The sequence below is a fragment of the Nomascus leucogenys genome, chromosome 6, assembly GCF_006542625.1.
Source record: "Nomascus leucogenys isolate Asia chromosome 6, Asia_NLE_v1, whole genome shotgun sequence".
In the NCBI taxonomy this organism is placed as follows: Eukaryota; Metazoa; Chordata; class Mammalia; order Primates; family Hylobatidae; genus Nomascus; species Nomascus leucogenys.
Window position 1 is genome coordinate 37,834,992 of NC_044386.1, and position 12,700 is coordinate 37,847,691.

General features: G+C 40.9%; 1 protein-coding gene across 1 annotated transcript in view; it reads left to right on the plus strand.

The window, feature by feature from the left end:
- Window positions 1-10,308, plus strand: part of C7 (complement C7) — an 82,462-nt gene extending 72,154 nt beyond the window's left edge. The window contains exons 16-18 of the mRNA XM_003274385.3: window positions 4,130-4,220; window positions 7,094-7,278; window positions 8,759-10,308. Of these exons, the coding sequence (XP_003274433.1) occupies window positions 4,130-4,220; window positions 7,094-7,278; window positions 8,759-8,940 (458 nt within the window). The 3' untranslated portion in view covers window positions 8,941-10,308. The remainder of the gene's footprint in view (window positions 1-4,129; window positions 4,221-7,093; window positions 7,279-8,758) is intronic.
- Window positions 10,309-12,700: the final 2,392 nt, after the last annotated feature.

Genomic DNA, 12,700 nt, shown 5'->3' on the forward strand with positions numbered 1-12,700 from the left:
ACGGAGTCTCACTCTGTCGCCCAGGCTGGAGTGCAGTGGTGCGATCTCGGCTCACTGCAAGCTCCGCCTCCTGGGTTCACGCCATTCTCCTGCCTCAGCCTCTCCGAGTAGCTGGGACTACAGGTGCCCACCACCACGCCCGGCTAATTTTTTGTATTTTTAGTAGAGACGGGGTTTCACCGTGGTCTCGATCTCCTGATCTCGTGATCCGCGCACCTCGGCCTCCCAAAGTGCTGGGATTACAGGCGTGAGCCACCGCGAAAGGATTTTTAAAACCTGTTTTTTTTTGTTTGTTTGTTTCCTCTTGATTTTTTTCCCCCGCATTTTTCCTAAGTACAGAGTTGAGATCATAATTTATTTAAAGTTCCGTATGTTTCATTTTTGGGCTTTCAAAGAGTTTATCAGTATTTCTGAAATTGAAAATTTAGAAAGCATTTTCATTTAACACTTTAAAGCAGACATTATTGAAGGAGAAGTGTTGTGATTCGTGAAATTGTTCTTAATGTGGAAACTCAAAAATCCAGCGTTTTAACACCAAGAAAATTAAAATGGTCTTTTAAGAACCTAAGGTAGAAAGGATTTAGAAAGCCAAATTATTTCTTTTTAGAGGTAATTTTAGATGAGATAGATTTGTTTGAAAATAAGCCCTTATTTATTCTTTGTTTACATTTTTTAAATAAATGGAAAATATTGTATTTGTAACAAAAATGAGAATGAAGAAAAACTCACTTGAATACTATTTTATGTGATATTATCCCTCTAGTATGTGATTTTTAATTAAATGCTGAAATTTATTTTTAGTAGTGAGGATGAAGTACTAGATTTCATAGGTGATGGTGTGAGGTGAATTAGATGTTTCTAACCAAGTTCTCCATGCAACAGGGTGTGGAGCACTCAGATACTGATGGTAGATATGGGCTGTGATGTTAAGTGGATGAGAGGCAGAACAATGGGCAAGACGTACATCCTTGGAGTGCCCTCCCTGCCTGTCCTGATGTGCTCTTAAGTTATCAAAGCTCCGTCTCAGAGGACAGTTGTTTTGTGTTCTGTAAACACTGAAGTATAAACATGAGTTTACTTGGAATATTTAAAGTAATGGACCAGTACTTATTATTCTAAAAATGAAAGAGAACAATATACAGTTGATGAGGTTGCACTTTTGTTCCAAATGAGATTGTAGACTAGTCTGTCTAAAATGCTACTTCAGCTATTTTACCCCACAGTTTGGTATGAAGTTTCATTTACCCAGTAGAAAATTCTATTAAAGTGAGTTTTAATTAAGGATGTTTTGCAGATCTGTATGTTTTTCTGAAGATGTGAATAACAGTAACTACTCCTAAGCCTATAACAAAAAAAAAAAAATCCAAGACTTACCAGCTTCTAAAGTTGATGTTTTAAAATGTTGGCTGTTCTAGTATTTAGTCTTTTTTTTTTATTGTAGTAAAGCATACATAACATAACATTTACCATTTTATCCATTTTTAAATGTATAGTTCAGTGGCATTAAGTAATTCCCATTGTTGTACAACCATCACCACATTTTTTTTCATCTTTCCAAACTGAAGCTCCATATCCATTAAACATTAATTCCTCACTTTCCCCTACTGTCCCTGTAGTTAGTCTTGATGGGAATAAATTTGCTTTTAAAATACCAAAAGCACATACTTTTGGTGGGCCTTAAGAGTGTGTTTATTTGGTTAACCAAGCTGTAAAGGCGACAAAGCTATGTTCTTCTAATTCTCTGGGCTAGGTAACTCTATCCTTTTTCTTTTTTTTCACAAAGACATTGTAATAAATTTCTTTTATTTCTTTTGAGATGGAGTCTCATTCTGTCGCCCAGGCTGGAGGGCAGTGGCACAATCTCAGCTCACTGCAAGTTCTGCCTCCCGGGTTCACACCATTCTCCTGCCTCAGCCTCCTGAATAGCTGGGACTACATGTGCTCGCCACCACGCCCAGCTAATTGTTTTTGTATTTTTAGTAGAAACGGGGTTTCACCGTGTTAGTCAGGATGGTCTCGATCTCCCAACCTCGTGATCCACCCGCCTCAGCCTCCCAAAGTGCTGGGATTACAGGCGTGAGCCACCACGCCCGGCTTGATATTATAATAATTTAAGCAAACTTTTAAAATCTAAAATTTCGGGATTTGTCCTAAAGTAAATTTTTAACCACAGTGCAGAACTAATTTACATGGCTTGATCATTGACCTTAAGTTTTGGTACATCTAGATTAAGGCTTCTCAACCTCAACTCTGTTGGAATTTTAGGTCTGATAATTCTTTGCTAATGGGAGCCTCTTCTGTGCATTGCAGGGTGTTTAGCAGCATCCCTGGTCTCTACCCAACAGTAGCATCCTCCTATGCCAATAACATTCTGCAGTTGTGAACACCAAAGATGTCTCTAGTGATTTCCAGATGTCCCCTGGGGGACAAAACTGCCCCTGGTTAAGAAGCACTGATGTAGATAATACCATTTTTTAAAAATTTCATTTTGGAATAATTTTAGATTTCAGCAAAGTCACAGATATAATTTCTACACACCCTTCACCCATCTTCCTTAATATTAACATCTTACATAACACAACTTGGTTAAAACTAAAAAATTAATATTAGTACAATGCTATTGACTAAACTATACACTTTATTCAAATATCTCCTGTTTTACCACTAATGTCTCTTTTATGTTCTAGGGTCCAGTTCAGGTACTACATTGCATTTAGGATAATATCATTTTAAAGAGAAGTGTTTTTTTTTTTTTTTTCTGAGACAAGGTCTCGCTTGCCCAGGCTGGCTGGAGTGCAACGGCGCAATCTCGGTTCACTGCAACCTCCACCTCCCAGGCTCAAGCGATTCTCCTGCCTCAGCCTCCTAAGTAGCTGAGATTACAGGCACATGCCACCACGCCCAGCTAATTTTTGTACTTTTAGTAGAGACAAGGCTTCACCATGTTGGCTAGGCTGGTCGCGAACTCCTGACCTCAAGTGATCCACCTGCCTCGGCCCCCCAAAGTGCTGAGATTACAGGCGTGAGCCACCACGCCCAGCCAAGAGAAGGGTTTTAATAATAAATCTTGTTATTGAGACTGCTAACCATGGCAGGCATACTTCACATTGCCACCATTTTTACAGGTTTCTGAATGTTCACAAGATTGTAATGTCATGTCCAAGGCTCTTGAATTTTCCAGAGTAAGGAAGTATTCCATAGTTTGTGGATTCAAAAAAACATCCTCTTCAGATAAACTACCTTTATAGATATAGTAAATGACTATCTAGTTTTATGATGCAAAAGTCTATGGCAATGAATTTCATTGTAATAAAGCTGTTAGGAGGTGAAAAAAGTGAGGATGTTTTTACATCATTCCCATTGCAATCAGGGATAGTGGAGGGGATGGCGGTCACATTATGCTTTCGTAAGCTGGACCACGGTGTTTACCTGTCAAAATTGAAATGATGACTGAATTGTCAGTTTCTGTAAAACACAAAGTTATAGAAAGAATTTTATTAATGTAAGGACCTCCAGACATTTATTCACTGTTGAGGTAGACCACTTAGACATTCATATGTAAGAGGTTATTGTAGATCTTCTCGGCATACCAGGGAGTTCTCCATGTATAAGTCAAGTGATGTTGCTGCTTTCTGCCTCATTATGGGCACAGCAGGCAGACTGCAGTCCAAACAACAAACAGTTTATAAGCACCAGCTTCTTGAAAGGGAGCCACTTTATTGTCCTTGGATTCAGACCAATGTAGAATTAAATGCTGCCTGGGCCAGTTTGTTAAATGAGTGAAGTAGCACCAACTTCCTAACTTTTTTTTACTCTTAATTTTCTGATTTCTTAGGTGGGCATTTGTTAGGGAGGCATAAATATCCCAATGTATCAAAAGTGCATGACAAATATAAATGTTCATGAGATGGTAGCTATTACTACTAATGCAGTTATTTGTAATGTGGCTCTAGAAACTCTCTATAGCTTGTAAAATGTATCATAGCTTGATTATTATTACTATTGTTACTATGCAAACGCATTGCAGTTTGAGAATACTACAGACCCTGGTCCAGCAATTAAAATAATACCTTGTTTACTATGAAGAAGCTTTTTTCCTAACGACCACATCTCCCTTATCCTTTCTTAGACAATCCGTTAACACAGGCAGTGCCTAAATGTCAGCGCTGGGAGAAACTGCAGAATTCAAGATGTGTTTGTAAAATGCCCTATGAATGTGGGTAAGTGCCGCCTTTGCTCACTTCTCTGTTTTCTTTTATTAATGATAAGGGATAATTTCTTAGATGCTAGTGTCTGTTGGATGGAAGGTGTAGCTTACCAAGAGTTAAGGGTCTTTGTTTGCCTTTTGATGTAGTCCATCTGCTGCCTGTTATTTGCCTGGGTCACCAAGGGCTGACAGCCATGGCATTAAGCAGTGTTCTAATCTGGCTAGTGGAGAAGGCTGCAGGACTACTTGAGCACTGCTTGTTTTATATATAAAATGGAGCAAAATGGCAAACTGTCAGCTGAGGATTTAGAACTTTAGAGGATTAGAGGATTAGAACTGAAATTCCTTTGGCACATAAACTCTTAAAGCAACACTGATAGGGAAACAGCAGCTGCTTTTGTTGATTCTTGAAGCATCTTCTCTAGATTTGCATGGTTAAGAATGCCACCAACTTGAAATCATTCCATTGTAGGAGGATATCTCTGAAGTAGTTAATAGATGTCTGTGTCATGGTCCTAGTAGGATAGAGATGGCACAATTAAATTAGGACAAGAAAAGTTTTATTAGCAGGAATATTTACAAAAATGTGAACAGAGGAAAGGAAACTACAAGTCCCATGGCGGTATTCCTAGACTAACAGCTTGACCATATAGCCATACCCAGGTCCAAGGAGTAAGGAGGGGCATTCAGGAAAAACTGGATACAGAGAGGGCTGTGTAGAGATGGCCCTGAGGAGGAGCTGACACTCTCATTTTAGGGACCTCAGAGATCCCACAGGCGTGAGCCGGGGGCATAAATACCTCAACTGCACTCTCTTTCCTGCCTCGAGTCTCCTGCCAGTCAGTGCTCACCATTGATCAAACCAACTGAAGCTAGAGGCTGAGGAAGTCCACGATGTGGCCCATACATGTCAGCCTCCCAGGCAGGTGGAGAAGAGTGGAAAGTGGATCCGGGGAGGAAATAAGAAATATCCAGCCCTTAGACTTAGTGGCCATTTTTAAAATTAAGAACCAACACATGACCTGGTGCGGTGGCTCACGCCTGCACTCCCAGCATTTTGGGAGGCCAAGGTGGGCCAATTGCTTGAGCTCAGGAGTTCAAGACCAGCCTGGGCAACATGGTGGAACCCCTTCTCTACAAAAAATACAAAAATTAGCTGGGTGTGGTGGCACACTCCTGTAGTCCCAGCTACTCAGGAGACTGAGGTGGGAGGATTGCTTGAGGCCAGGGAGGTTGAGGCTTCAGTGAGCCACATTCATGCCACTGCACTCCAGCTTGGGTGATAGAGCTAGACCCTATCTCAAAAAGAAAAAAAAAAAAAGAACCAAAACACTAATTACTTGGTTTTCAGTGATTTTGGTTATCAAAACCGATATCCAACTTCTTGAAGCTACAGTGGGTAATTGTTATTGTATATAGTAATTTCTGGTGTGAAGAAGAATATAAATAACTAAATGGTGTGATGGAAATTGTGGTCAGCCTAGATACATTCTGATTCTAATATTCTGACTTTGCTGCTAATCTTTAATAATTATTGTTTATTTTGAGTCATTTTCATCCTCTTTCCAACTTCCCCATTTCATTTAGTTTATCTGCAGCTCGTTGTTAATAGTTATGGTATAAATCTCCATGTCATTCCATGGTCTCAGGTACTGGCAACAAGGTGGTATTGTAAGGTCTTTACCCTTTCAGCTGTTGTAAGTAGTTCTATTTAAAGTTTCAATAAACATGAAAAGATAGATTCAAAACAACAGGATTTGTTTCTGTTTTATAAATAACTCCAAGTAAATTTAGCTTTTGGTAGAAAAGGAAAATATTAGAACTAGATAAAGTGTGTGAATATAGACTCTTTCTGACTCCATCTGGTATACAAAAATGCTCTGTTTTCTGAGGTTTCAGTGACAGTAATGCCCTCAGTGTCTATCAGCGTTCAGAAATGTGGAGTTTTCTGATAGCGACATTTCTAAATAGCTATTTTTTTCCACTATTTTAGCACCAATGCTATGAAAAAGGTAGCACATTTTATGGAAATATTTCTTTTTTTGGGTGGGGGGGGGACACAGTTTCATTCAGTCATCCAGGCTGGAGTGCAGTAGTGCAATCTCGGCTCACTGCAACCTCTGCCTCCTGGGTTCAAGTGATTCTCATGCTTCAGCCTCCCGAGTGGCTGGGATTACAAATGTGCACCACCACACCCAGCTAATTTTTATATGCTTAGTGGAGATGGGGTTTCGCCATGTTGGCCATCCTGCTCTTGAACTCCTGACCTCAAATGATCCACCTGCATCGGCCTCCCAAAGCACTGGGATTACAGGCGCCCAACCTTATGGAAATATTTCTAAACTATTTTGTAAACATAGATACTTTTAAAAGTAGCATTGAAAAATACAGTTTCATCTTCCCGTGATGATTTAGGGTCATCCATTTTTGGACGATGCAGTTTTATGGACATGAACTCTTGACTGTTGGGCTGGGATGAGCTCATTTCTCCTGCAATTAATGGTCCCATTTGACTATGATCACACTGAATGCTTGGTCTCCACTGGCTTTGTGTCTCCGTCTTTGTCAGCTGTTGTTAGCAGACCTTGCCTTCTCATCTAATTTGCTGTACCTGATCTGTTCTAGATGGAACTAGATCAACACTAGATATCTACACTTAGAAAAATTGTGAGCAAATGAAGAGTAAATACAAATATGTTCATTTTGAAGACCTAAGTGAGTTGGACCTAGGAATGAAGGGGATTTGAGTTTCCACCCTTTTTTTTTTTTTTTGCTGTGGGTGATAACATCTGGGGGCACTAAGGTCAGAGCATCACTTTTCGTTTCTCCTTCTCAGCTTTTACGAACAAAAATCTTGTAAATAATGTCATTAAAAATTCTTTTCAGATCTTCCTTGGATGTATGTGCTCGAGATGAGAGAAGCAAAAGGATACTGCCTCTGACAGTTTGCAAGATGCATGTTCTCCACTGTCAGGGTAGAAATTACACCCTTGCTGGTAGGGACAGCTGTACTCTGCCTGCCTCAGCTGAGAAAGCCTGTGGTGCCTGCCCACTGTGGGGAAAATGTGATGGTAAGGGGCCTTTCATATTTGTAAGTATAAGAATGCTAAAGTCACAGTGCTGAGGATTTTACAAATGTAGTTTCTAGTTTAGCAGTGGGCCGAAGAAGATACTTGAGGATGTTAAAAACTCAGACTGATTTGACATGTACTGACCTCTCCTATACCCCTCACTGGAGAGGGGCACAGATCACAGATCTCAGAGGATAAGATTCCCACTTTCCTGATGTGGAAATGTTCTCCCAAACGGGGGTGATTCCATGCCACCTTCATGATTTTTACTCTGTCCTTGTATTATCCATATTGTGTACTCATTTTTTAAAAGTCTGACATAAAAATAACTTTAAAATGAAAACTTTATATCATGTCCTTAAAAGGAGGTATCACTTGCCATAAATACTAGGTAACTATAAAAGTTATATGTAATGGAACAAAATAAAGTTGTGGACTCTAGCCAGATACTGGTCCAACATTGACTATGCTGTTTCTCTGTGAGTTTAGCTAGTGTTAGAGGGGTGTTAAAAACATACTAGCACCAAGCCGACACTTTCTTCTAGAAGTAATCAGACGGATTTGAAGAGAATAGAAGAAGTTACTTTCTCACGTTGTGATTCAATATTTGCTAACACTATGTTTAAGTAGCACTTATAGTGATCTTGAACTCCCCCAAGAGCACGGCAAACCTCCCATGATTTGGGCAGTACTGTGAAAGGGGAATGGCTGGGTCTCCAGAGCCAAGTCACTGTCTGGGCTTCCCTATCTGTAAATTTGGGAGCTGGACTCTATGACTCGTAAGGTCTCTGTCAGCTCTTCACTCTCTGCCCTCTTGGCCTGTACCCACTGGCGCCTGTCCCCTCACTCCCTCAAGGTTTGCAGCACAGACTGATGACATACATATGTGACTCTAGCCATGTCTGGGTCACTTTTGGTTAGGCGGTCACCACTGTCTGCCGGCTGACCTTGTTACTCATCTTTGGAAGACTCCTGGCTGGTGTATTCCAACCATGGACTTTCCATGCACAGGCTCCTTGCCTCCCTAACTCATTTCTGCTTTGATTTTTGGGATTTGTAGCCTTTTGCATGTCATGCTCTCTCTCAAAGCAAGTTAAGTTCTCTTTTTTTCTATCTCTCTTTGTTTGAGTCTTGACTTGGTTCTTTGTTGAGGGCTTCTCATTTGACCTCAATTGCTGCCTCATATGGACAGCAGCATGTATGTAAGAGACAGATGAAGAGCTCTTGACTTGGATAAAACCACCTCATGTGGGTCTAACCAATATAAAGCCTGCTACCAACCTCAAAACCTATTTCTTTGGAGTGGAGCAAAATGCCCTAATTTCCTGGTCCTACTGCTTTTCCAGGGGATAATTTATTATATCATTCCAGGCAGGAGCTTCTATAGCTCTGATCACCACATTATTACTTTGGAGGTGATGTGCTTTGACTCCCCCACCTCCACAATGTACCATTAAACCTCTTTCGCTTACTTTTCCAGGTGAGAGCAGCAAATGTGTCTGCCGAGAAGCATCGGAGTGCGAGGAAGAAGGGTTTAGCATTTGTGTGGAAGTGAACGGCAAGGAGCAGACGATGTCTGAGTGTGAGGCGGGCGCTCTGAGATGCGGAGGGCAGAGCATCTTTGTCACCAGCATAAGGCCTTGTGCTGCGGAAACCCAGTAGGCTCCTGGAGGCCCTGGTCAGCTTGCCTGGAATCCAGCAGGCAGCTGGGGCTGAGTGAAAACATCTGCACAACTGGGCACTGGACAGCTTTTCCTTCTTCTCCAGTGTCTACCTTCCTCCTCAACTCCCAGCCATCTGTATAAACACAATCCCTTGTTCTCCCAAATCTGAATCAAATTAGTCTTTTGCCTCCTTTTTAATGTCAGTAAGGATATGAGCCTTTGCACAGGCTGGCTGCGTGTTCTTGAAATACGTGTTACCTTCTCTGGGCCTTGGTTTTTTAAAATCTGTAAAATTAGAGGATTGCGCTAGAGAAACTTGAATGCTCCATTCAGGCCTATCATTTTATTAAGTATGATTGACACAGCCAATGGGCCAGAACACACTCTACAAAATGACTAGGATAACAGAAAGAACGTGATCTCCTGATTAGAGAGGTTGGTTTTCCTCAATGGAACCAAATACAAAGAGGACCTTGAAAAAAATGACAGATACAAACTATTTCTATCCTGAGTAGTAATCTCACACTTCATCCTATAGAGTCAACCACCACAGATAGGAATTCCTTATTCTTTTTTTTTTTTCTTTTTTAAAGACAGAGTTTCACTTTGTTGCCCAGGCTGGAGCGCAGTGGCACGATCTCATCTCCCTGCAAACTCCGCCTCCTGGGTTCAAGCGATTCTTGTGCCTCAGCCTCCCAAGTAGCTGGGATTACAGGTGCCCGCCACCATGCCCAGCTAATTTTTGCATTTTTAGTAGAGATGGAGTTTCATCATGTTGGCCACGCTCATCTCCAACTCCTGACCTCAGGTAATCCGCCCGCCTTGGCCTCCCAAAGTGGTGGGATTACAGACGTGAACCACCAAGCCTGGCTGGAATACTTACTCTTGTCGGGAGATTGAAACACTAAAATGTCAGAGCAGAATTCATTATGCTGTGGTCACAGGGGTGTCTTGTCTGAGAACAAATACAATTCAGTCTTCTCTTTGGGGTTTTAGTATGTGTCAAACATAGGACTGGAAGTTTTCCCCTCTTCTTTTTTCTTTTGAAAGAACATCAGTTCATGCCTGAGGCATGAGGGATTGTGCATTTGAGAATAGTTTTCCCTAATGTGGATACAGTCCCAGAGTTTTCAGGGAGCACACAGCTAGATTAGTTTGAAGCATTGACCTTTTATTTATTCCTTATTTCTCTTTCATCAAAACAAAACAGCAGCTGTGGGAGGAGAAATGAGAGGGCTTAAACGAAATTTAAAATATGCTTTATTATACAAATACTATCTCTGTATTGTTTTGGCCCTGGTAAATATATTTCAACACTTCAGATGACAAGGATTAGAAAACTCATTAAAGATGCTATTCTTCAGAATTGTTTCATTTGTATGATGTTTCATTTTGGAGAAGATTTTCATGATGAATGGTTAATGTGTTCTTGCCTGAAGTTTTATGTCTGATCCAGATCTAGCTTTTTGTATCAAAGTGTGCCCTAGGGGAAGATGCAGATATAATATGTTGAAGTTACAAGGAGGCAGGTTTCAATTGGTTAAAAACAATGACATTCAGACATTGCAACTGCATTTGTTAGAGGTTATTACAGAGTTAATTTCTACCCTGGATGGGAGGACACGTTTGAACATGCTAGGCCTGGATGCAGACCCTGAGACAAAAGGTTGAACAAGTAATTCATTTGGAAGGAAATACCTCAGTATCCTTCCAATAATTTCTCCTCTTAGCTTAAGCTAGTATGGAGTTAGATTCCTACCGCTTATGTATCACCATGCCCCCTTCCTAAATAATACAGAGGATGTGGTCAGCATTATCAAATATCATCAGAGATTGAGGTCTGAAAAAAAGGAAATGAGTAGATGTAACTAAGAGGTTTGAGAAAGGAATTTCAGAAGAGTTACTGAAGGAGAAGTGAAGGAGAGGAGAAGGAGAGGAGCAGTGAATGTTGTCTTGAAGAGGTGTTATCTTGAAATACTGTATTTTTTTCCTCCTTTTCTTTTCTGAACATTCTTGTGCTGACCTTTCCTCTAGTCCAACAGAGGCATTCACAATTGCCTGTGGAGAATTAGGATTGTCGCAGCAGGTCAGCAAGGAGAAAATCATTTTTAAGATTAAATTTTTAAAAATGTTTTGAAACTTCCAAAATAAGTTCTTGAACGCCTATGGAGAGGCTTTGAGGAAAGCTAATGGAATGATTTTATGCCACAAAAATAAATGGAAAAAGAATACAGAGTGTGAGAATTCCATCTTCCTGCCCTTCCCTGTGCCTCAGATCAGGTGAGGGTCATCTGGGTTAGAAGGGGATAGAGCCTTGGAGGAGGCAAAGGGCAGAAAGCATTGCTGAGATTAGAGTCATTTGGCCCTCAGAAGGAACAGACGGAGAGAAGGAAATTGGCTGGTGCATTAATCATCACTAGCTTCAGGGAGCTATGTGGAGGCCAAGGCACATCCTACAGATCATCGCTTACCACTCATGAGGACGCTACAAGTTACCTGGGCAGAGAAGGTGCCTGAGAATGTTTCCTAATCGTTTTGAGAAGTGCCTTCCTGTGACATCTTATGTATTTCCTAATCGATCAAAAGTAAAGCTGCTTGTCTAAGCTCTGAGATTTAATGGGCCCCATTCAAACTGTTATTAATATAACCTTCCTTCCCAGTGCAGGATGACTTGTAATCACCTTGAAAGAGAAAGAAGGTTCTTGGTATTCAGGTAGGGTATGGTAGGGATGTGCAGTGCCAAGCAGGAAATCTGACAAGTGACCCCTGGAACTTTGGATTACCTAGCAACTAGCCAGCTAACTGGCTAATCTGATTGAGGGTTGCTCTCTTTGCTGGGCAGATCATGGCTAATCTCTGCTTCACATGAGTCTTGTGAACCATCTGGTTGTTTTGTAACTGCTAAGACCTGCAAGTGCTGAGCAGCTAGTTTATACAGCATTCCCTAAAACAGCCTAGTATGTGTCCATTTATGTGCCCGGCTTATTATGTGTCCACTTATGTGTCCAATTATTAATCACTTTTTCTTTTGGTCAAGGTATGTGTATTAATCAATATTTTTTGCTGAGACCCGTCCTATCTCAGTCTGTTTTATGCTGTTATAACAGAATATCACCAACTGGGTAATTTATAATTAGCATAAATTTATTTGGCTGCTGGTTCTGAAGGCTGGGAAGTCCATGAGCATGCTGCTGGCATCTGGCAGGGCCTTCATGCTGCATCATCCTATGGCAAAACGTGGAAGGGCAAGTGAGAGCAAGAGGGAGCGGGGGCTGAACTCGTTTTTATAACAAAAGCATCCTCATGATAACTAACCCATTCCTCTTATAACAACACAATCCATTCATAGCAACAGAGCCCTCGTGTCCTAATCACTTCTTATGAAGCCTTGCCTCCCAACACTTGCACTGGAGGTTAAGTTTCCAACATGTGAACTTTGGGAAACATGTGCAAACCATGGCACCATGGTTTATCATTTTTCTATATTTTCTTTATGTTCCTGTTCACATTTCTTATACACACATACTCATCCACCACAGGCATTTGGATTATTTGGAGATAATACACACATGCTCACACATAATACACACAAACTTACTCACTTATACACACATACTCACCCACCACAGGCATTTGAGTTATTTTCACAGCATAATAGCTAGTGGAAGTGGTCACCATCATAAACTCAAAGATAAATTGAGATATTGCATACTTTGGGCACAAGATGAAGTGGGTGTTCAGGGGTATCCAATATTTCT